A 24,385-nucleotide genomic window follows, 5' to 3' on the forward strand; every position below is an offset into this window, starting at 1 on the left:
TTAAAATTGTAATTAATTTAACAAAAACTCTAGTTTTATGAATAATGTGAAAATATTTATGTAAATTTACTTAAAATGGGAATTAAACATCCTTTATAGATTTTTTATACAAGTATAAAATGACACTTTTAAAAAAAGAACACAAAAAAAAGAGCAAAATAAAGGTTTAAATTAAAATTCTGACAATAAATAGGGGTGACACGGGGGCTCAGTGGTTAGCACCGTCGCCTCACAGCAAGAAGGTCGCTATTTCAAGACCCGGCTGGGTCAGTTGGCATTTCCGCTGTGGTGACCCCTGATGAATAAAGGGAGTAAGCCGAAGGAAAATGAATGGATGAACAATAAAACTTTGCATGGATCAAAGACAAAAATGTGTTTAAGCATCTATACAAACGAAAATATAATACAGCTTTTAAAAATTTAGATTTTTTGCATTTTGTATTAAATACATATTTAATATGCTACCAAAATGTCATTAATTTTAATAGGCAAAACACAGGACAGATAAAGTACGAGTGGCATTTTTACATGAACGTTTTGCACAATGAAGATTGAACATAATTGCACACATATTTTTCCAAAAACATTTAAGCAATCAGACAACTGCATTTAATATTAGGCGTGTAGCGGATCATGGTCGATTTGTGATCACAACCATGTGGAACACACATGACCAGCGGATTAAAATATTTTATTTTTTACTTCTGGATTAAACCTAATTTCGTAACAATTACAGAGAGATCCATCAAACCACATGTATAAAAGAATTTAGGCTTTCCTGTAAAATGTAATGAAGGAAGAAGTTGTGGTAGGTTATTTAGGATGTGGGGGTTTTCTTAGGTTATTAAAGGTGTTTTCTGTCGCTACTTGTTTTACCTGCATTAATGCAATCAGTGTAAGCTGCATGCTTAATCATTAAAAGATTGGGAACTTTTCAACAAATTATAAATGATGGTGATTTGCATACGTTTATTCATCCTAATAGATTCAGTCTTCAGTCTTTTGAGTCATGAAATTACAAACAGTCAAGTAACACAGAAATACTAGCATAACAGTTTATAGTATAGATCCCTTGATGTTTATGGTAAAGATTAAAATCACCGTCATATGCATTTAACTTGATGCTCAAGAATGAAAGTTGCACGTAGTAATTGCATTTAACCAATAGGTGGCGACAACCAGCCATCAAAAATATGCCACTGAATAATTCTTCAAATATGACACATCCAGCAGTGAAATATTAAGTTTTGTGAGTGAATAACTGAATCATTTATTGTAAATGAGACTGAAATAAACATGGGTTGTACAAATTACAAATGTTAGATTTTTACATTTAGCGTTATCAGCAACAGTAGCAACTCATACTTTCACAATACTGAATATTCTACAATTTATTTTTATTCAGCTGGTTATTTCTTCATTTTAATTTTTCATATTTTTTTATATAAAGGGTTCATACACATTTTTACTACTAAAATTCCATGACTTTTCCAAGACTTTTCCAAAACTTTCAAGTACATTTTCATGACGTAACATCTGCATATGGTAAATAATAAGAAAATCAACGACCTTCAAATTTATTCCAGCATATCATAGAACACGCAACAATCTATTTAGTTTACATTTGTTTTTATATCTATGTCAAATGGATTTTGATAATGCTTACACAGCACCAACAATGTGAGAGAAAGGACAGAGACAACTAACCTATTCAAGTTAGAGCTGCACAATATATCGTTTCAGCATCAATGTTGCAATGTGTGCATCCGCAATAGTCACATTGCAGGATATGCAGTGTTGGGATTATAGTTTAATATAGAGTTTAATCATAATGGAGTAACAGTTTATCATCTGCATGCATTTTTAAAGAGAAAGTTCACCCACTAATTAATACTTACGATTTTCATTACAACCCTTCACTTTTTTCAAACATTTATGAGTTTTCTTTTTTTAAATGAACACAAAAAGAGTATAACTTAATAACACCTATAGCATTAATACAAGCGAAAAGTGAGTAAATAGTGAGTACGTTTTAATCTTTGAGTAAACTGTCTCTTGAAGGCCTGTGACTGTGTGAACATTTCAATATTTCAGATTTTAAACATCCGGCCACAGGAAATTTTTTTAATACTTTAAGAAAGATTAAATAATATACAATGAAGACACTGCAGTGTTGATTATTCAATATCTGCACCTGAATAGTGAATACCTGAAAACTATAATTCACTTACTACTCATTTTTTACTATATTTTATTTATGCTTGTAATTTATTTGTTTTATATTATTCGAGATTCATTCCTCTACAAAATCCCCCCAATCAATCCAAATAAACCTGTTAAATCATCTGGTGAAATCCAATTTACATCGCAATATATACCACAGAAATAAAAAAATACGGTAATGTCAGATTTTTCCAATATCGAACAGCCCTAATTCAACTATACAGATATTTGTTAAACTAATTTCCATGACTTTTCCAAAACTTTGTGGGTTTTTCTGTTGTTTCAAAACTTTTCCAGGCCTGAAAAATGCCATGTCAAAATACCATGACTTTCTAGGTCAGTGGTTCTCAAAGTGGGGGTCGGGACCCCTTGAGGGGTCGCGGAACAATGAAGGGGGGGAATCGCCAGGTGATTTCCAAAAATCTACTTATTATTATTATTATTATTAGACCTTAAGAATTACCATATTTTATCCATAACAACTCAAGAGAAAAAAACAGCTATTTATAGTTACTATAGTAGCTTATTTACTTGTTCTATTGAATTGCGACCCCTGGGGTAAATACATTATATTAAAGACAGCAATAGCGTCAGATGCAGCAGATTGATTTTATAACACCAGGTTAAACTTTCTGGCCCATTTACAGCACTGAAATACATTAAAAAAATTAAACGAAGAATAGACTTTGGTCTATTGGTGTGTGTGTGCGCCATTGCATGCAAGTTTTCTGTATTTATAACCACCTCAGAGGATATTGGGGGTCGCGAGTCACTGGCATTGTTATTTTAGGGGTCGCGTGCTAAAAAGTTTGGGAACCCCTGTTCTAGGTTTTCCATGACCGTATGAACTATGTATGGGTTTTTGTAAAAAGAATGCAAGGCAAATTACATTTGTCTCCCCTTTTTGGCTGATCCATGACTAAAAAAAAATATGTGATCCGTTACACCACTATTTAATATACTTTTACAATGCATATAAAAAAACAACTATATTTAATTTAACATTATTCCCAAACATATAAACTTGGGTGGGTGCACTAATTTATGGACGGTTACTGCACAGATGTTTTTCAATTAAATTGACTTAGAATCATCTTTTGTATGAAAGTTTTGATTAATCATGTTTTATTCACGAAAATGTCTGTATTACACACAAAGATTTGCTCCTGGTTAGTGAATGAGACCCATGTCCTGTCAACTACCTATGAATAAAAAACAACAGGCACAGGCTTGCTTCATTCCTAGCATTTTTATCATGCTTTGAGCACCCTGTTATTTCATCACCTGTTTAAGCAGAATATCATATGTTATGGATAAGATTCAATAAATCATGCAGGTCATTTTTAGATTGAGTCTTTGTGTATAACAAATTTAGACAGAGAGTAAAGGGCTGATTTTGCTGGATGCCGCGTCTGATTTGCATTGGTAATTCGCTTGATTTACATTGACAAAGCTGAATGGGGCTGGAACAAACTTTGCATAACTATTTGCATTGGCAGGGGGAAACAAAAGGCCACCCATCAACATCAACTCCATGATCCCGCAAGACTATCAGAAAAATTCTGCCCTAAAAACAAATGCGCTGATTTCAATTTAGGCACTTCACCAAGAAATAGGCCTATAAGTAATGAATCAACTATTAACTGAATTATTTGAAAGTGACAGCACGGTGGTGCAGTGGGTAGCACAATCACCTCACAGCAGGAAGGTTGCTGGGTCGAGCATCGGCTGGGTCAGTTGGCATTTCTGTGTGGAGTTTGCATGTTCTCCCTGTGTTGTCGTGGGTTTCCTCTGGGTGCTCCGGAAAACAATAACAATGGTCCTAACGGATTTCCTGTTTTACATTTTTAGTTATCATATCTTCCCAGAATCCCAAAAGGTCCACATATTGATGTTTAAACCGCTGTCATAACATTATTTATCAAGTATATTGAATTAACTTTTGTTATAGTTATGTAATAGTCTGAGAAGCAGGAAATGTTCATGGGCTAATAACATCACCACATTGAAATGGTGTATAGAAATACCTCTCAACCCAGTTGTGTGCTTATTAGGCATAGGACGATAACTATTTTCAAGGTATATTGCGGTTTGGAAAAGTCAAGATTTTAAAACCGTCAACATTTCTAAGGGTATGTGTACGTTCTTAATTTCCTATTTTGTTTTTTTGTTTTTTGGCCAACAGTATCTCCAGCAGAAAAGATGCCATTTTAAATTGTAAAAAAAAATCCAGACTCGTCAGCGCTACCAAGCCGACCAATCACAGAGCTTGCGCTACGCGTTGTTGCGACATGTAGTTACATTTGTTGAGAGGTGCACGTCAGCAACACCGACGGCCACGGCGAAGGGCTATGCGTCAACGCCGTAGCATAGGCGTGCGTTTGACGCAGAAGTATAAATCAGCCTTTATGCAATGTAAAACATGACTGCATGTCTAGAAATGAAGACTGATATTTTTTTGAAGAGGTGGAAAAGAATTACAAGATTAACATATGTTCATTTAGAGGTTAATTAACCTATCAGCAATGTAATTTGAGGTAACCCCTGAAAAGAATGTATGATGGCAGTACTCTTTGTTAATTTATTAATTTATTTTGTATAATTTTTTCTTTTTTTCTTTTTATATTAAAATTTTATATTTATACTCTCTCATCTGTAAGAGGTTAAATTATAGGGGAAGTTATTCTGTAAAAAAGAAAATAACAATAATGATAATTTTAAATAAAAATAAAAATTTAAAAATGGAAAAAGTGGAAAAAAATAAAAATAGAAATATAAAATCCGATAAAAATTAAATAGGAAAATCTTTAAAAAGCAAAAAAAAAAAAAAATAAATAAATACATTTTTTAAAAGCAAAAAAATATAAATAAATAATAATAGAAAATCTGAAAAAAATTAAACAGGAACATTTTTAAAAAGCGAAAAAATAAATAAATGAATTTCTAAAAAGCAAAACAAAAATAGAAATAAAAAAAATCGGAAACAAAATTAAATAGAAAAATCTTTAAAAAGCGAAAAATAAATACATTTTTAAAAAGCAAAATAAAACAAAAATTAAAAAAAATCTGAAAAAAAAACTTAAATGGGAAAATCTTTAAAAAGCAAAAAATAAACTAAATCAGAAAAAAACTAAAAACAAAATAAACTAATATAAAAATTAAATTTAAAAAATTTAACAAAACTATTTACATTGTGAAACAGCAGCTGATTTCAATATTAACTGAGCTCAAGCTAAGTTTATTCAAGAAGGAACCCATGTTTCATGTTTCGTTTTTTACAACATGTCACTTCCCCCATTTAAAGCGAGTAATAGACACTTCCTGTTTCACAGTGAAGCCACAAGTCATTTTAGATCCTTACATGGTGAATAAATGTGATCGGCCTGCGCTGAAACATGTAAAAATCACAAGACGAGAACAGTGTGAGAATGACACAAGAGGATCAGTGAAATAAAACAGCTCATTAGCCACTTCATTTTGGTGTTTCATAATCATCCTCAGGAACTCAGGACTGCATGTATGAAATGGTCTTAATACACTACAAACGTCACTCAATCCAGACGCAGTCTTGCAACCTGCTAGCTAAATTGCTTAGTAGCCTGCAGTGACGTCCTTGTGGAAAATTGCACTGAGCAAAATACGACTATTATTCTGAACAGACAAAAAAAAAGAAGAAAATTAAACTATACAGTTCATATTTCATCCAAAAATCACAAGATAATTACAAGATTGTTTAAATTATTCAAAAGAAATGAACACTTTTATTTATTATGGATTTCTTAAATTGATTAAAAGCGACAGCAAAAGACCTCTACAGCATTTAAAAAGGAAAGTGTGACTACTGAAAACACAGCAAAAATAAATGACGTTTACATTATTAAAGGAATAGTTTACTGAAAATGTAAATTCTGTCATAATTTACTCATCCTCCACTGCTGGAGAAGTTGGTGGTTCATTCCACTGTGGCAACCCCTGATTATTAAAGGGACTAAGCCGAAAAAAAATGAACAAATGAATGGAAAGAGTTAAATATTAATATTCATTTACTTGTAATAATTTAATATTTTCTACTTATTGCAAAAAATGTAATATTAAGCACATTTTAATATAGATATGTCCCAATGGATTTGTAGTTCCCAGCATGCTTTTCAAGAGATTGCATTACAGAATAAATATTTTGAAAATAAAAGCAACAGTTGCCAGTTTGATCATCATTAGTTTGAAGATTAAGAAGAGTTTTGAGTAAGGTTTTTTTGTTTTCAAGAGTTCACACTTGTTGATGATTGATTATAAAGCTTGTTTGGCATGCTGTCCCAGGAGAGAGCCCTGAGCTCATAAGATCATCGAGCCCGGGGCTCCCTCCTGTTTGAAAGGCGAAAGGGGAGTTTGAGCTCAGGTAGATCGAGAACTCCCCTGCTGTAGTAACTAATGAACAGATAGTGTTTGCTCTTTAGAGATAACTACTTACTAGGAACATGTCTATAGTGCTGATCTGGATAAGTAAATTAACTTAAGTTGCATGTTTTTGGACGATGGGAGAAAACCGGGAAATTTGAGGGAAACCCACATGAGCACGGGGAGAACGTGTAAACTGCACACAGACACATCGACTGGCTTGGTAAGGACTAGAGCCAGTGATGTTCTTGCTGTGAGGCAACAGTGCTAACCACTGGGCCACCGTGCCACCCAACTAGGAAAGGAGAAGGATTAGGGGTGGAAGGGGGGATTCTTCAAAACAAAGATGGCTGTTATATGGAACTTAGGGTATTTATCGTGGCTTAGGAATCATCTGATTGGTGAATCATAAATTGAATAAAGCGAGACTAGCCGCAAGCAATTACAAGCACGTGATCCTCTCGAAATTAGTTTAGAAATAAACTTCACTTAATGTTACCACCTTGCAGAAGAGCAGCACTCATGCTTTGGGTCTTGGTATTTTCATTACTAGCATTAGTCTTTAAAGCTTCACTCAGAGAGTCATAGCTCTGCTAGCACAAACTCTAAGATCAGTAGGCATTTTTAAAGTCAATTTGCTTATAATAAAATGAAATAACAAATTCCTAGTCAGTGAAAATGTCTTAAAGGGTCACGAAACACCAAAACCCATTTTTTGAGCTGTGGACAGTAGGGTTGGGTATCGTTTGGGGTTATTTCGATACTGGTGCTAAATCGATACTTTTAAAACGTTACCGGTGCCAAAACGATGCCTGAACTAATACTTTTGAGCCACAAAATTATGGTGGATGACTCTAAAAGAAACTTTTACTTGACAAAATCTTTAAAAATAATAGTTTTAATAGAAAAATTTAATTAAAGTTTAAAGTAAACATCAATTCATATTTGATATATTTGAAATACATTATTATATTTCCTTTAAACATTTGTTGGTTAGCATGAATTTAAGGTTTGCATTATGAAATTACATTAGCTTACTACTAACTGTAGAACTGTGGAAAGGCTGTCATCAAAATACTGAACTCCTTTTTTCTAGGGTTGGGGCTTGTCACTATGCTCACATGGACATCAATAATCTAATGATTTCAATAATCTCAATAAGACAATTTTATGATTAAGATCCCATCTTACATTTTATAGCACAAAGATTCATTAACATCATTGCATCACCACACTATCCATGTTTTCTCTAGAGTTATTTGTAATTTCAGGCATTTCATTTTTCAACTTTAACTGCAGTTTCACTTTCATTCAGGAACATTTCATTCATGCCCCCATGACAAACAGGTATTTGATGCGAGCATCAAGGACGGGTGGAAGAGTGCTCTTTTAATGGAATTTGATACCCACGTTAATAGGTTCATTTCTAAAAAAAAAATAATTTCCAATCTATTTGTAGTGATTTTCGAATGAAATGCAGCAGATTTTGTGTTCATCTCCTCGTTACCTCATCTGCTCCGTGCTCCTGAAGCTCCTTGAAGAATTTGAGAGAGATGCTGACCATGACTTTAGTTTTGTCTCCATTGGGGTTGGAGATGTGGTACAGCACGCCATCGAAGTCTGTAGCAAAAACACATGCTATATCAGTAACGGTGCATTTATTAGTGTAGTGTAAAATAAACACTTCTGCTATTACAACGTTATGATGCATAATGCATGTGAGCATGCATTGTATAATATGTGCATAGTAATAACTTGGGGTTGCACAATTTATAATTTTACCCTATATATTGCAGTGTGATCATTCGCATTAGTCACATCGCAATATAAGCAATGTTGGACTTATCGAACAACACATGGACATGACCTCAATCACTTTTAGTGATGCAATATACACCAATTCTAGCAACATTTTAGCTGGTTGTGCAAGTCTATCTCTAATGGAGATGTCAGTAAGGTTAAAAAAAGACTATAGTATTCACTACAAATTACTATAGTATATTTTCATGTGGGTGTCTGACAACTATAAATAGATCTGGTAGCAGATATCGCAGCCTCTGTTACTTTTCACCTTGCACTTTTTTGTTAACATTTATTATTATTATTTGTTTGTTTAGGATTTGTGTTTTCACATTCTGATACCAATGCCTGATTATTACATTGTTAAAATGACTATACTTAAATGAAATATTCTTAGTAATGTAATATTATATGTTCTTTGGAAGAGTGTACTAGCATTATGCATCTATAAGACAATAATATCGTTTATCGCAATATATTTAGGTGCAATACATCGTACAACAAAAAATTCTTATCATGACAGGCCTACCGTTTGTACGTTTAATAATTATTTATACACAAAAGACTGCACTAATATTTGACATGTTTTTATTTAATTATTGTATTTGATTGCTGTTATGGCCCGCTTCCACTGAGTAGTACAGTAGGGTATGGTAAAAATCAGTACGGGTCACCTTTATCAGGCTTGTGTTTCCATTTCTAAAAGGGTAACAATGGTACTCTTTTGGTGGGTGTACAACAGAAAGTTTCAGTCGCAGTGATTCTCGCTCGAGGAAATGTCGAAGTAAACCTGTACGGGTCGTTCACATATCATATGGGAAGCACTTCTCACAAAACAGACTATACTGTGTAAACAGACTATAATACTTGTGTAGAAATGTTCATTACTAACTTTTCTATGAACATGGTTTGATTATAACTGCAGATCAATGACTACTATTACATAAAATTAATGATTGCAAAATTTATGAACACATACAGCCCCTTACAGACTCTGATATGTTACCATTTACAGACAAAACTACACACAGCATAAATTTAGTCCTTATTTGGGATCAAAAACAACACACAACATATAGCCTAGAGTCAGTGCAAACCTCTCATCTGTATCTTTAATTTTCCCCAGCACATGAAACCTCTGTTTCTGCCATTATCAGTTCATAATAGTCCAAAAGACTATGATAATAGTTAAACATGGCAGTTTGTTAAGGTTTAAGACTGCTAAAACAATCATTTGCTTCTTTGTTTTTTCCGGCTTCTCCTTTGTTTTTTCACGCTTCACTCTCACGTTTGTCCGTTTCTGTAAGAATCGGATGTCCGAATCATGCGCATGTTAATATCATCAGCTCAATATGTTTGTTATTTAAAATCTATCTCTGGAGAAAACAAAACCAACCGTGCTTTTAGACGGCCTCGTAAAACTAAAAACAGGACACGGCAGATTGTGTTCTTCTTGGCATTGCGGCTGTACATCATGACAACAACAAGGTTTGTTTGAGCTCGGTTTGACCTTGGCTCATTATTATATGCATATAGTATTACGATGAAATGTCTTGGCTATTTGGCCTGCCTCATTTTCCTGCTTGTGTGCCCTAGTGACGTATCTCTGTAAATCAATGGCGTGCAGCTGTGCGTCTAGCTCCACCTTTTGGCACCCTTTTGTCATGCTAGGTACCTTTTGCAAAGGGTAACCAAAACATGGCACGGTACAGTTCCATTTTGGTTCCTTTTTGGCCCGTTTCCACAGAGTGGTACGGTACAGTTCGGTTTTGTACATTTATGGCCATTTCCACAGTCACAAAGCGTACCGAACCAAACCGTACCGTACCACTTTTTAGGCACCCTTTCGAAAGGGTACCAAAAACGAGAAAGGGTACTAAAGGCGGAGCTAGACACGCAGCTGAACACTGATTGGTTACAGAGACACGTCACGAGCTCCTGGAGCTAGACAGAATGTAAACAAAGGATCTGCCATGTTCTAATACACAGCCGAGACATTGCACTCAAATTCTATATGCATATAATAACGAGCCATGGATGACCCGAGCCCAAACAAACCTTGTCCTCGTCTTGATGAACAGACACAAAGCCAAAAAGAAAAATCTGTCGTGTCCTGTTGTTGCTTTACGAGCCCGTGTAAAAGTGCGAGCGGTATTCGCTTTCTACTTCTATCGTTTTCACTTCTATACTCGGTATAACTTCTTGAGCTGATGATAATAACGTGTGCGTGATTATTGAAGTGTCTCCGTCATCTGATCCATTTAGAAAGAAAAGGACAAGCACGAGAGTGACGCGCGAAAAAAAGGAGAAGCCGGACAAAACTCAGGATCCAAATTTTAGCAACCTGAATCATGAACGAACCGCCATGTTTATCATCGCCTTTTGGACTATTATGAACAAGGAATGACAAAATGACTCTCTAACAGATGAGAGGTTTGTGCTGACTGTGGGCTATATTGCGTGTGTTTTTGAACTCAAATAGGTACTAAATGTATGATGCGTGTAGTTTTACTGTAATTAATAATATATCATAGACTGTAAGGGTCTATATGTGTTCATAAATGTTCATTTATATATTTATTTAATATAATTGTAGATGTTACAGTTGCCTATTTCACACTGTCCTTAATCTGCAGTTATAATGAAATCCTGTTTATAGAAAGGTTAGTTATAAACATTTATAGACAAGTATTTAGGTGTATAAAGCATGTTTCGTGAGAAGTGCTTCTCATATTATATGTAAGCAACCCGTGAAGCTTGACTGTACACATTTATTCGAGCGAGCATGACGTCGACTGAAACTTTCTGTCATACAACCACGCCTAACAAAAGGGTACCCTTGGTAGTGGAAACGCAAGCCTGATAAAGGTGACCAGTACTCACCCAAACCGTACCGTACCAGTCAGTGGAAACAAGCCATTTGACAGTGGAAATGGCCATAAAAAATTACCAAACTGTACCGTACCACTCAGTGGAAACGGGCCATTAGACTCCTCAGAAAATCATAAAAACAATATTTATATGATTTGCATCCTAATCTTTACTGTACTGATCTAGCTAGTAGATGGTTTATTGCTAGAAGATTGTGGTTTTATATTTTTACAGATTCTCCCCCCTACAAAATCATCCCAATCAATCTAAATGTATTAGTTCTTTCAAAAGAAAGATATTCAAGTCATATGGTCAAATATATAGCTATATATTATAACAATAACAGAACAAAATATTGTGATATTTCCTATATCAAGCAGCCCTAGTAATAACAAAGTGGTAATAACACAGTATCGCATACTGGGATACCCCCAGTATGCAATACACTGCATCCATAACATCCTTAATAGTGTTTGTGAGTGTGCACAATACAATACATGTAAGGTAATAATAACATAAATCCTCCCCAATTTACAACATGCTGTTTAAACTCCTTAAAAACAACTTCAAATGAACTTTTAACATTGTTTCAAATGACGCCATGTCAGTGTGTTCTTTAATTTCACATTAGGTATATTTGGGTCCTTTATTGTGTCCTTATACACTTCATTGTACAGTACAGCTCATTTGTGGAACAAACATAGTCAGCCATAATCTTACCTGCAAATGTAACCTCTACTGCTTCAGGCTTGTTCCTGAATAAAAGGAAAGAGAGTTTTGTGAGTTAATATATGATCTGCTAAAATTAAACATAATGCAAAAAAAAAATGACAGAAGAATTAAAGTACAGTCTGACAACACAAGTTGAAAATGCATTTGCTTGCCACTTAAAAATACAGGACAGCGCTAAATAAAATTGAACATCATCAAAAAAAGTTGTCGGTAAATGAAAATCTCATTTAAGCAGAGAAGAATAAGGATATTTTGGTCAAAGTTTAGACACACAATATATCAGCAAGCATGTCAGTATCAGTAAATGATTTTGCGTAGAGTAGGATTTGCATTTTACGTGTTTTTAAAATATATAAATTAATATATTAGTTGTCTATTGTGTTTGTTAGCCTTTTGTTTTTGCAATTAGCCCAAGCAATTAGCATATTAAAATATTTATATTTATCAGCTTCCAAAATATGGTCTTTTAATGGTAATTATAAACCATTAAAAATCCTCAGTAATTTTTATTTTATTATATATATATATATATATATATATATATATATATATATATATATATATATATATATATATATATATATATATATATATATATATAAAATTTATTTATTTTATTTACTTAATAGTTTTTATTTATTTTTTCAATTTTTTTTGTTATTATCATTCGTAATTTTTTTTTCTTTTTTTTTCTCCTAATATAATTTTAATTTGCGTCGAGGGTAGGGGTGGGAATAATATTTGTTTAAATTTCTCTGTAAAAATACTTTGTTATATCTGTAAAAGTTTAATAAACAAATGAAAAATAAAAAATCCTCATTAGGGCATCTCTAATTTAAATATTGATCCAAATGATAGTGTTCTTTCCCACAAATATATAAAAGGATGTGTTTACGGAAATAATAAGGAAAACAAGTAAGGGACAATGAACAGTCATCTAAGGTGACCACTGACCAAGAATGCAGAAGTGGTTTATTTTTGCAAGATTTGCAGTTAATTATTAGACTAAGTACAAAGTGAAGTACATGGCCAAATGAATGCGTATACCATTTATACAATACACAACATGTATATTAAATTCAACATTCTTTAAGAGTTGCATTAGAGTCCAATTGTCCATCCACATTTCCAGTAATGCTGATTTCAGAAGTAGGGCTGGGCCGATAAATAATAACATATCGAATCGCAATAACATTTATGTAAATAACAATGATAAGGTCTGGACTTTTTAACTGTATATTGGCCTAATCACACAGCACAAATGTGCATCAATGAGAAGTGTGCGGATATTAGAGATGTACCGAATTTTATATTTTATATATATAAAATTTACATACATAATTTTATATATATAAAGGTTATCTTTCAATACAGAAATAATTATGGAGATTGCATTTCTGCCATATCGTCCAGCTCTATTCAGAAGTATTATTTATTTATTTTACATTCATTTTCTCTCATAGAGATACAGAGAATATTGGATTTGAAGTAAAAAAAAATACAAAAAATCATGAAGAGATTATTAACTAAAAGCCTGTGACCACCACTGTCACACACAGAAATCACCACACGATAAGTCACCACAAGTCTTAAAAAGACCTTTTTAAATGTGATATTCATAAATACGCAAAAAAAAAAAAATAGGTGGATGGAAACTAGAGTTGCACAATATTGTAAAAATTACACATTGTGTTTTTTTTAATTCGGCTATATATATATATATATATATATATATATATATATATATATATATATATATATATATATATATATATATATATATATATATATATGCATATATATATATATATATATATATATATATATATATATATATATATATATATATATATATATATATATATATATATGCATGCATGCATGCATGCATGCATGCATGCATGCATGCATGCATACATACATACATACATACATACATACATACATACATACATACATACATACATACATACATACATGTATATATATATATATATATATATACTGCGATATGAATACAATTTCTCTAGATGAGTTTGACAAATGTTTGTAAAGAATCTATAATTTTAAATAGATTGAGAAGACTCTGTAGGGGAGTGCATAAAATATAATAAACAATCCACATGCATAGATAAATTCAATAAAGAAATATATGCTAATTAAATAAACAGAGTTTTAGTGTTTTCAGAGGAGTCAAAATGTATTCAGATATTCAGAAATTGCATAATCATGTGTACAATAAGACTGTATAGTCTTCGTTTTGTAAACAATTTCATAAAATTAATCACTATTCATTTTTCAAAGTTACAAACGGTACATTTTCAATTATAATCCAGACTCAACATAGTGACTATTGAGAATGATCACATTGCGATATCAATGCTGAATAGATATATTGTGCAGCCCTAATGGAAATGCAGCTAATGTCTTGTGGAATGACAGAGAAAGAGAGGGAGAGAGACAACAAAACAAAAACAAAAGCCACATTGCACAAAATAAATCAACAACGTAGTAATCAGATGTAATATATCAGATACTGAAGATGTGATTTTCCCAGAGATGGGTTGCAGCTGGAAGGGCATCCGCTGCGTAAAACATGTGCTGGATAAGTTGGCGGTTCATTCTGCTGTGGCAACCCCGGATTAATAAAGGGACTAAGTTGAAAAGAAAATGAATGAATGAAGATGTAATCATAAAAAATAAGTCCTGAGACATAACTCTATGCTTAAAATGAATATAGCTTAAACTTCTGGAAACAAAGTGCCCCTTCTGCTTTGTTTAAAGCAGTAGTGCCCAAGATTTTTGGTATAAAGGGCCAAAAACCAAATATCATTGAGAACCATGGGCTGAAGGTAAATGTACCAAACTATTTTATGTTAAAGTTGCCATTTATTGGTAAACATTACTTTATATCATATTAATGAATGTGTAAAAAATTTTAAATGAAAACTTACCGCAGTAAAAATCACATTATAACAGTGGAGTTCAATGCTGAAAACACTAGTCAAGCAGAATCTGCCTTTGCATTGATTTGTCCTTTATCCGTCCGGTGACGGTATGTACATTTAAACTAAATCTGATTAATTTACACCATTTAATTAAAACATTTTGTCTCAGTTAGCTTTTAACAATAAAACAAACAATAAGAATAGCAATAAATCAAACAAACAAACAAACAAACAAACAAACAAAAGTTTACATTAGATTTGAAATGACAATCTCTAAACCATCCCTATCATTCTTCCTCTTCTTAGATAGGATGTCAGCCCAAATCAAAAGTTAACATGGGCCAACTTTGGCCCACAGGCCCTAGTTTGGGCATCTCTAATTTAGAGCGACAGATCGCAGTGATTAACCAATCAGAATCAAGTATTCCAGTAATAATAATGTAAACAATGACAGAATAATAGAAGGTATTTGCACGAAACCCTCCTTTAAAAGCTATAACGAGCAATTTATTTATTTATTCATTAAAGCTAAATATCCACAAACTAAGCACACCGTAATGACTCAATAATGACTTCAAACCACACTGAACTGAGCTAAACTGAACTGAACTTAAACACTAAAAACTGAACTACCCTGATCCAGTTACTATGACCATTTATGTGAAGCTGCTTTGACACAATCTACATTGTAAAAGCGCTATACAAATAAAGCTGAAGTAAAAAAATTTAATTAAAAAATAAATCAGAATGTGTGTTTATTCACATGCGCGCGACCGTTCCAGCTCAAGCACGCGCAGAATCCCACATTGAAGGGAAAAATGAAGGGCTAGAGGAGTATTCACGAGCAAATCGTGCACAGACGGGTCTGAAAAGAAGTGCTAATATGCTTGTTCCTGCAGCGACATGCATTCGGCTGAAATACACGAACAGGAAGTGCCTGAAATCTGCATTACGACTAACGTTAAACATTTCCAGAAATCAGGTCGGCGGAGGCGAAGCGTGCAGTGGCCAAATTTACTCAACTGTTTAACGCAGTAACTTAACATGTCGATCTCGTTTCCACAAGTAAAGGTTTATATAAAGGTTGAAATAATCATTAAAGGTTTTCTATGTGACATATACTGCTGGACACACCCCATACAGGATGCTTCAATCCTCCAACGTGAAAAACAGCGAATTGCCATTCAGAACTGAATCAATAATGAGTGTGTTTTTGTGCTATTATATGGGTGTGAAATGAAATATGTCTCTTGTTAAAGTCTGCATGCATTATATGAGCGATGTGACTGAGACAGGAAGATCTTCCTCTTACCCGTTGCTCGCGCTGTCGAATTTGAGGCTGAGAGTCTCCTCTATGATCCGATTGTTGATTTCCAACAAAATCATGATGATTTATGTGAATGTTAAATGGCTATGTGCAATTAAAAATATAAGAGTTGATGTTGTTTTATTTCTACAACGCTGCTACAATCGTTTTGGTTTTCCTGCTCCTGGACTTCTGGCCGCTTCCGCATTGACTCGAAAGACCCGCGGGCTGCCCGCGTCACCGCCTGATCGTATGTGCTAATCATTTAAACAAAATGTTTTTGACCAAAATTAAGCGTTTTCAAGTAAAAAAAAATCTTCTAGGTTACATTCAGGATGTTTTTATTTACTTTGTTCATGAATCGTTTCCACACTTTATGACCAAATAAAATCCCATGACGTGTCAACTCCTCCTGTTATCGTGATTTGCTTACTAAATAAGGAGTTTTAAAATCACATTGCATTTGTATTATTTATTCCTTATTTCTTAAAGAAATTACCTAAAGAAACATAAAACAGCGTTTTTGTAAATTTCAATGCCTTTATTTGTCCTCTATAAAGCAAATATATTAGCCTTACAACATTAGGTAATAAATGATAGAGCATACTGTAGTATTAACTATCGTGAACTGATAAACTGCAATAAACCATGTAGTATATTTAGGTTTTTCGTTTCTACAGTAGACTATGTAGTTATAGTATTAGATCATTTGTTCATATTAGCTATTATAATTGTTGTATTCGCAAAGCTAGCTACCATAGAATCAAGCGATCAGTTGAAGTTAGTATGGTACAAAAACACCTACTAAGTTATTCAAGCCTGGTTATGGTCCAAAAGCACGTAGGCAAGTAGCCTACTCAAGCCTGGTTAATATAGTCCAAAAACACTTACTAAGTTATTCAAGCCTGGTTAATATGGTCCAAAAGCACTTAGGCTAGTAGCCTACTCAAGCCTGGTTAGTGTGGTCCAAAAATACTGACTAAGTTACTCAACCCTGCTGAAAAATCCAGCTTAAACCAGCCTAGGCTGCTTGGCTGGTTTTAGCTGGTCGACCAGCCTGGTTTTAGAGGGGTTTTGGCCACTTCCAGGCTGGTCCAGCCATTTCCAGCCTGGTCTTAGCTGGTCAGGCTGGGAGTTGACCAGCTAAAACCAGCTTGACCAGCCTAGCCAAGCTCGGAGTCCAGCCAAAACCAGCTATATCCAGCTTAAACCAGGCTGGTCAGCTGGTTTTAGTTGGATTTTTTCAGGTCATTTTCCAGCCTGTATAGCTAAGACCAGGCTGCAAATGGGTGGAAACCAGCCTGGAAATGGCCAAAATCCCTCTAAAACCAGCCTGGTCGACCAACTAAAACCAGCAAACCAGCCTAGGCTGGTTTAAGCTGGATTTTTCAGCAGGGAAGTCTGGTTAATATGGTCCAAAACATTTACTAAGTTACTCAAGCCTGGTTAATATAGTCCAAAAACACTAAGTTACTCAAGCCTGGTTAATATGGTTCAAAAAACACTTATTAAGTTATTCAAGCCTGGTTAATATAGTCCAAGACACTTGCTAAGTTACTCAAACCTGGTTAGTATGGTCCAAAAACACTTAGGCTAGTACTCAAGCCTGGTTAATATGGTCCAAAAACACTTATTAAGTTACTTAAGCCTGTTTAGTATGGTCCAAAAACACTTATTAAGTTACTCAACCATGGTTAATATGGTCCAAAACACTTACCAAGTTACTCAACCCTGGCTAATATGGTCCAAAACACTTACAAAGTTACTCAAGCCAGGTTAATATGGTCCAAAACACATTACTAAGTTACTCAAACCTGATTAGTATGGTCAAAAAAAACTGACTAATTTACTCAAGCCTGGTTAATATGGTCCAAGCACACTTAAGTTACTCAAGCCTGGTTAGAATGGTCCAAAAAAAACTTACTAAGTTAATCAAGCCTGGTTAGTATGGTACAAAAACACATACTAAGTTAATCAAGCCTGGTTAGTATGGTCCAAAACACTTACTAAGTTACTCAAACCTGATTAGTAGGGTCCAAAAACACTGACTAATTTACTCAAGCCTGGTTAATATGGTCAAAGCACACTTAAGTTACTCAAGCCTGGTTAGAATGGTCCAAAAAAAACTTACTAAGTTAATCAAGCCTGGTTAGTATGGTCCAAAACACTTACTAAGTTGCTCAAACCTGGTTCAATTCCCTCAAAAACAACATTTGAGATGTTCTTTCTCTAAGCATTAGATTAATCTTGTACTTTCCCTATTTTAACCTGTAACATTCTGATGTAATTCAACCACTTTATATCTCATCTTGCATTCCTTGCCTTGTTATTCTTCACAGAGAGACGTGTTACTACTTGTCCTGAACACAGCAGAAAGGGGTCTTTGTGGAAGGGGGCCAGATCAGATTCACACTGCTTTACATTCACAAAGGCATCTAATTTAATATCATATTTGATTGTGCTACATACATGCTTCAATTACATCTAAAACAAATTTGAATGCTATGTCAAGCTTGACTTTAAAAGGGGTCTATTATGCAAAAATCACTTTTATAGGGGATTTAAACACAGTTGTGGGGTAATAGTGTGTGAATATAACCAGTCTGTAGTGGTAAAAATTAATTAATTCAATTTATTATAATCTCACTTTATAAAAACAGTCGGCAGAAACAATTTGATTGACATTCTCCCTTTGTACACGTCATCAGTGAAGGGAAAGCCCTACCCATTAGTGACAATCTCTCACACACACCGGGCCGGCGCGTCCATAGAGGCAACCTAGGCGGCCGCCTAGGGCGGCAGTATAGAGAGGGCGGCATCCGCAACACCTCCCTTACCACCCGCGTCCTTAGTTATGTCCGCGACACCTCCCTCACCACCCGCATCCTCAGATATATTTGCGCATAGACGACAGAATAGAGAGGGCGGCGTCAGCGACACCTCCATCAGCACCCGCGTGTCCTCAGTTATATCCGCGCATAGGGCGGCAGAATTGAGGTCCGCGACACCCGCGCGTCCTCAGTTATATCCGCGCATAGGGCGGCAGAATAGAGAGTGCAGTGTCTGCGACAACCCCTCCCTCCCTCCCTCAGCACCCGCGCGTCCTCAGTTATATCCGCGCATAGTGCGCTGGAATAGAGTCCGCGACACCTCACTTCATTTTCATAACCGGTCACTTTCGTTTTCACGTTAGGGTTGAGAGCGACATGATCGCCCTCTGCCTAGAGCGGCAGTTCAGCTTGCTCCGGCCCTGCTCACACATTAGCATAGAACAATAGTCTTGTTTTAAAATCTGCCACTATGCTGACACATAGGCATTTGTAGCCCCACCCTAATATTTTAAGAGGGGTGCTGACATAGAATTGGTTAAAATGGCAGTTTGCTGTTAAAGAGACCAAAACAAAGACAGACACAGAAGGAACTTTTCTTACTAACTGTAGTTTTTCAGATTAACAAATATGTTCACTTTGCATGCTTCTGAAATATCTTTAAACATAATTCAGTATTTTATGCTTGATAAGAGTCAAAATGTACCTTTAAACTGATGCAGATGTTTCGTTTGCTTTTGACAGGGTAACTGAGGCACAAGCTTTAAAGGCTCCGCCCTCTTCTTGAAAGGTGGTGGGGAGAGACACCCCTCGCTGTGGCCAGTAGCGCAGTGACGAAACGGATGTAACGTATGTGTTAGCGTGCATGTGTTACGATAACCAGCGATCGTTCTCCGTAGATCGCTGGTTTCCACTTTACTTGAACTACACTTCCGCATATCCCAGGACTACATTTTCATACGTGCACTTCTTCCAAACATGCACGCCTGGTCATTCATCTATCCTGATTGCAATCACCAGCTGAACCTTGTCACAGACTGATATCACACCATACTTAAACCACACATTCACGCTTCCAGTGGGCCGAGTCTTGTTATCTTTCACAGTAGCATTACAACGCGTTTCCCAGTTTTGTTATCCCGTGTACCGACCGTTAGCCTTGTTAGCCTCGTTGTCTTTGCCTGCCGCCTGCCTTTCTGACTTCTTGCCGTATTCGACTGTGATTCTGGATTGTCCTCTTACCCCTGTTTGCACCTGTGTTGACCACTGCTTGCCTGACCACCGATTAAACCTGCATTTGGATCTTACTTCAGTTGTTTGTGTCACTTCAATTCACAACAGCATGTGGCCATAGATTGATTTTTTTTATCTAGGTTAATCTCACGGTCAACTTAGAATTAATCTAGATTAAAATGGCTATTTAAAAATAAAGTTAATAAAATATTGACCTGTTTGTTTTTATGTGGTTAATGATTTTAAAAGAAAACAAAAATATACATTAAAAGATAACCTATTTATTAAATCAAATAACCAATTATTTAAGTAAAAATAACCAATTATTGGGTAGAAAAAACAAACCAATTGTGGGGTTAAAAATAATAACCCATAATAATTTAACCCCTGATGTGTTCTGTCCCATATTTACCCAGCAGTAGGGTTAAAAACAACCCAATTTGGGTAGATTTTAACCCTGTGTTTTTTAGAGTGTAGGTGGCCATAGATTTTCTAGATTAATATCACTGTCAGTGTCATCTTGGAATTAATCTAGATTGAAATGGTTCATTTGAATTCTGCCGAATATGTGTGCAACCCAAATAAAGACTAAAAGTAAGTCTTTGAGAATGGGTTTCTCAAGCCAGGAGGCGCATTAGACCAGGGGCTCATCTCCTGTTTCCAAAATGCTTCACAAACTGCTTGAGAAACTGTTCTACTATGATAATTGGTGATGAAAATAAATGATGTTCAATAAGAGATACTTGTGTTTACTGTTTATTCAGTTAAACATGAATTTTGAACTGAAGGCCTACATAAGCTCCAAACAGCGATTTGTGATCATCTTAATCCCACTAAAGTCATAACTGAACTAAATAAAAATTAAATTAATTTCCAACAAGATCCACACACGCGGCTGTCAGCAAAGGACCGCGCACACACACACACACAGAAACACACACACACACACACACACACACACACACACACAAACACACACATTGCAAAAGGTGGAAGTTTTTTTCTTTCCATTTGGAGTGTGTCGTTAAATTCCATAACACTCTCACCAATCCTTATTGCTTATTTGTGTCTAATACCCCAGTTTGTCACGGGGGCATGAATGAAATGTTCATGAGTGAATGTGAAACTGCCGAACTGCAGTTAAAGTCACCCAAAATTACAGGAAACTCTTACATGAAAGCACTTCACGTAAACACCTTATTATATTATTGTCTATTAAGGCAAATAACTACAGATGTTCATGTAAGTCAGTAGTGTCTTCGAAGTAAGTGAAAGATCCAGAAGATCCTGCTGATTTGATTCAGAAGGGCACTTTTTTGTCAGACGGCTCACCAGTCAGGTATACATCCGCGCTAAAATATCAAGGTGAAAGTCATCATAGCTTCACAGACCCAGCTAACGACCCAACTTTAAGAATAGATAAACAGCGATATTTTTTTTGATCACCTGATAAGAGTCTCATGTTAACGCTGCACGTGCACTCAGATAACGGCCCACCACTAATAATATATATATATATATATATATATATATATATATATATATATATATATATATATATATATATACACATACATACACACACACACACACACATATATAAATATATATATATATATATATATATATATGTGTGTGTGTGTGTGTGTGGGTGTGTGTGTGTGTGTATACATATATATACATGTATATTCGAGTCCTAATCAGGGGGTAATCTAGATTGGATCTGGACATGCCTATATACATAACATCGCTGCTCAACAAAAACTATTTGGGTGGGAGGGAGCAGCTCATTTACATTTAAAGAGACACACAAAATAACCAAAACTCCACCCAAAAATGGGCATCTAACATGGTACACAAACAATCCATGGTGTATTTTTAGCAGAAATTTTACAGACACATTCTGAAGACTAAACCTTGAATAGAGGGAATATTTATTAAAAGTGTATGTAGTTTAAATTATATATATATATATATATATATATATATATATATATATATATATATATATATATATATATATATATATATATATATATATATTTTATATATATATATATATATATATATATATATATATATATATATATATATATATATATATATATATATATATATATTTATAATTAAGATCTTAACACCTCTCAAATGATTTGTAAATCTTCAAATGTATTGTATTTTCTTTTAATAAATGGAAGTAAACAGCTCATGAACTGAAAGATGTTGCTCATGTGAGAAGCACGTTTGTTTCTTTCTTTCAGCATCTTCAGGACAAACGCAGTGGAAGGAGTTGCTTAATTTCCTTAATAATTGTTGACAAGTGATGCTTTCTGGCCTTGCTTCTGTTCACATGTGACGCAGCTTTCCTCAGTGTTGAGAAATCACTTCCAGATTACGTGTCTGGATTTTCTTACGTGAAGTTTGTAGATCTTTTTCCACTTTCTCACAATCACTGTCAAATAACATCCAAGACATTTGTTTAAAACTTAAAAACATGGTATAGTTGTTTCTGGTATTAAGAAAATGTTGTAGTTTATATTCCAAGTTTAGGTTAGTTTTTATTTTTTATATTTTAAATTTGTATTGTTTTTAACCATTGGAAGTTGTATTCATTTAGTCTTTTTGTCAATTGTTTAGTTTGTTCGGTCTGATTAATTTGTTAATTTTATGTTACATTTTCAATTATTTTAGCTAGAAATTTGTGGTTTTGTCAATTTATACAAGTATTAATTTTATATCTTATTTGTTTGATTTTGTCATTCTTTGTCACTTTCTTATTACATTTTAATAGATGGTTAATTTGCTTTAAGTCGATGTTAATTTTTATTTTAAAGCATGTTTAGTTCGTAAATTTTTTTTTATATTAAACATGTTCAATGTTTTTTACTACTTAAAATTGTAATTTACTAGTTTTTTTGTCAATTTACTAGTTTTTAAGTTTGTTTAATTGTAATATTTTTTATACTTTACATTGTCATTGTTATTTACTGTTTGAATTTGTAGTAATTTATCGTTTTTGTCAATATATTATTTTATATTTAACATTTCAATGATTTTAGCTTGTAAAGTTGTAGTACATTTTTGGCAATTTATTCGATTTTTTAAATCTCTTAGTTTATATTATTTTATATATTATTTATGTCTGTTTAGTGTATATAATTTTATGTATTTTATTTTATTATAATATTATATAATTTACATTTTCAAAGTTTTTAACTAGTTTAAGTTGAAGCAATAGTGTTGTTTTTGTCATTTTGCTAGATTTAATTATTATTTTGCATTGTCATCTTTTTTAATATTTGTCAATTTGTTGTTTTTTTTCCCTCTATTTTACTAATCCATTTAATCAAATAAGTTTTAAGAATATTTCATTTAAAAATTTTTATTTCAAGCAAAAAAAAAGTTTTAGTTTTTATTTATTTATAATAACCTACAAAACAAACATTCATTTTATTTTCGGCTTAGTCCCTTTTTTAATCTAGGGTTGCCACAGCGGAATGAACTGCTTATCCAGCACGTTTTTATGCAGCGAATGCCCTTCCAGCCAAAACCCATCCGAGGGAAACATCCACACACACTCATTCACTCTCATACACTATGCCCAATTTAGCCTATCGCATTTCTTTGGACTGTCTAGGAAACCAGAGCACCCGGAGGAAACCCACGCAAACGCAGGAAGAACATGCAAACTCCACACAGAAACGAACCAGCGACCTTCTTCTGCGCCACCACAAAACAAACAATAATTTTAATACACTCATTTTCTAATTTGTAGGATTTCTTCATTCTGCCTCACTCTCTTATTAAATTTTAATGGATAGTTAATTTGCTTTAAGTCAATGTTAAGTTTTATTTTTAAAGCCTGTTTAGTTCATAATATTTTAATATTTAACATTTTTTAATGTTTTTATCTAGTTAAAGCTGTAGTAATTTTGTCAGATTTTGTCAATTTATTATTTTTAAAGTCAGTTTAATTATAATATTTAAAACTTTTACATTGTCAGTGTTTTAACTACTTAATTAGTAGTAATTGTCAGTTTTGTCAATTT

The 24,385-nt window shown here is 34.0% G+C and overlaps 1 protein-coding gene across 1 annotated transcript in view; it reads right to left on the reverse strand.

Annotated features, from left to right (window-relative positions):
• Positions 1-16,473, reverse strand: part of arpc2 (actin related protein 2/3 complex, subunit 2) — a 49,213-nt gene extending 32,740 nt beyond the window's left edge. The window contains 3 exon segments of the mRNA NM_212699.1: positions 8,126-8,238; positions 12,010-12,044; positions 16,282-16,473. Coding sequence (NP_997864.1) covers positions 8,126-8,238; positions 12,010-12,044; positions 16,282-16,355 — 222 coding nt within the window. The 5' untranslated portion in view covers positions 16,356-16,473.
• Positions 16,474-24,385: the final 7,912 nt, after the last annotated feature.

The sequence above is a fragment of the Danio rerio genome, chromosome 9 (assembly GCF_049306965.1).
Source record: "Danio rerio strain Tuebingen ecotype United States chromosome 9, GRCz12tu, whole genome shotgun sequence".
NCBI lineage: Eukaryota > Metazoa > Chordata > Actinopteri > Cypriniformes > Danionidae > Danio > Danio rerio.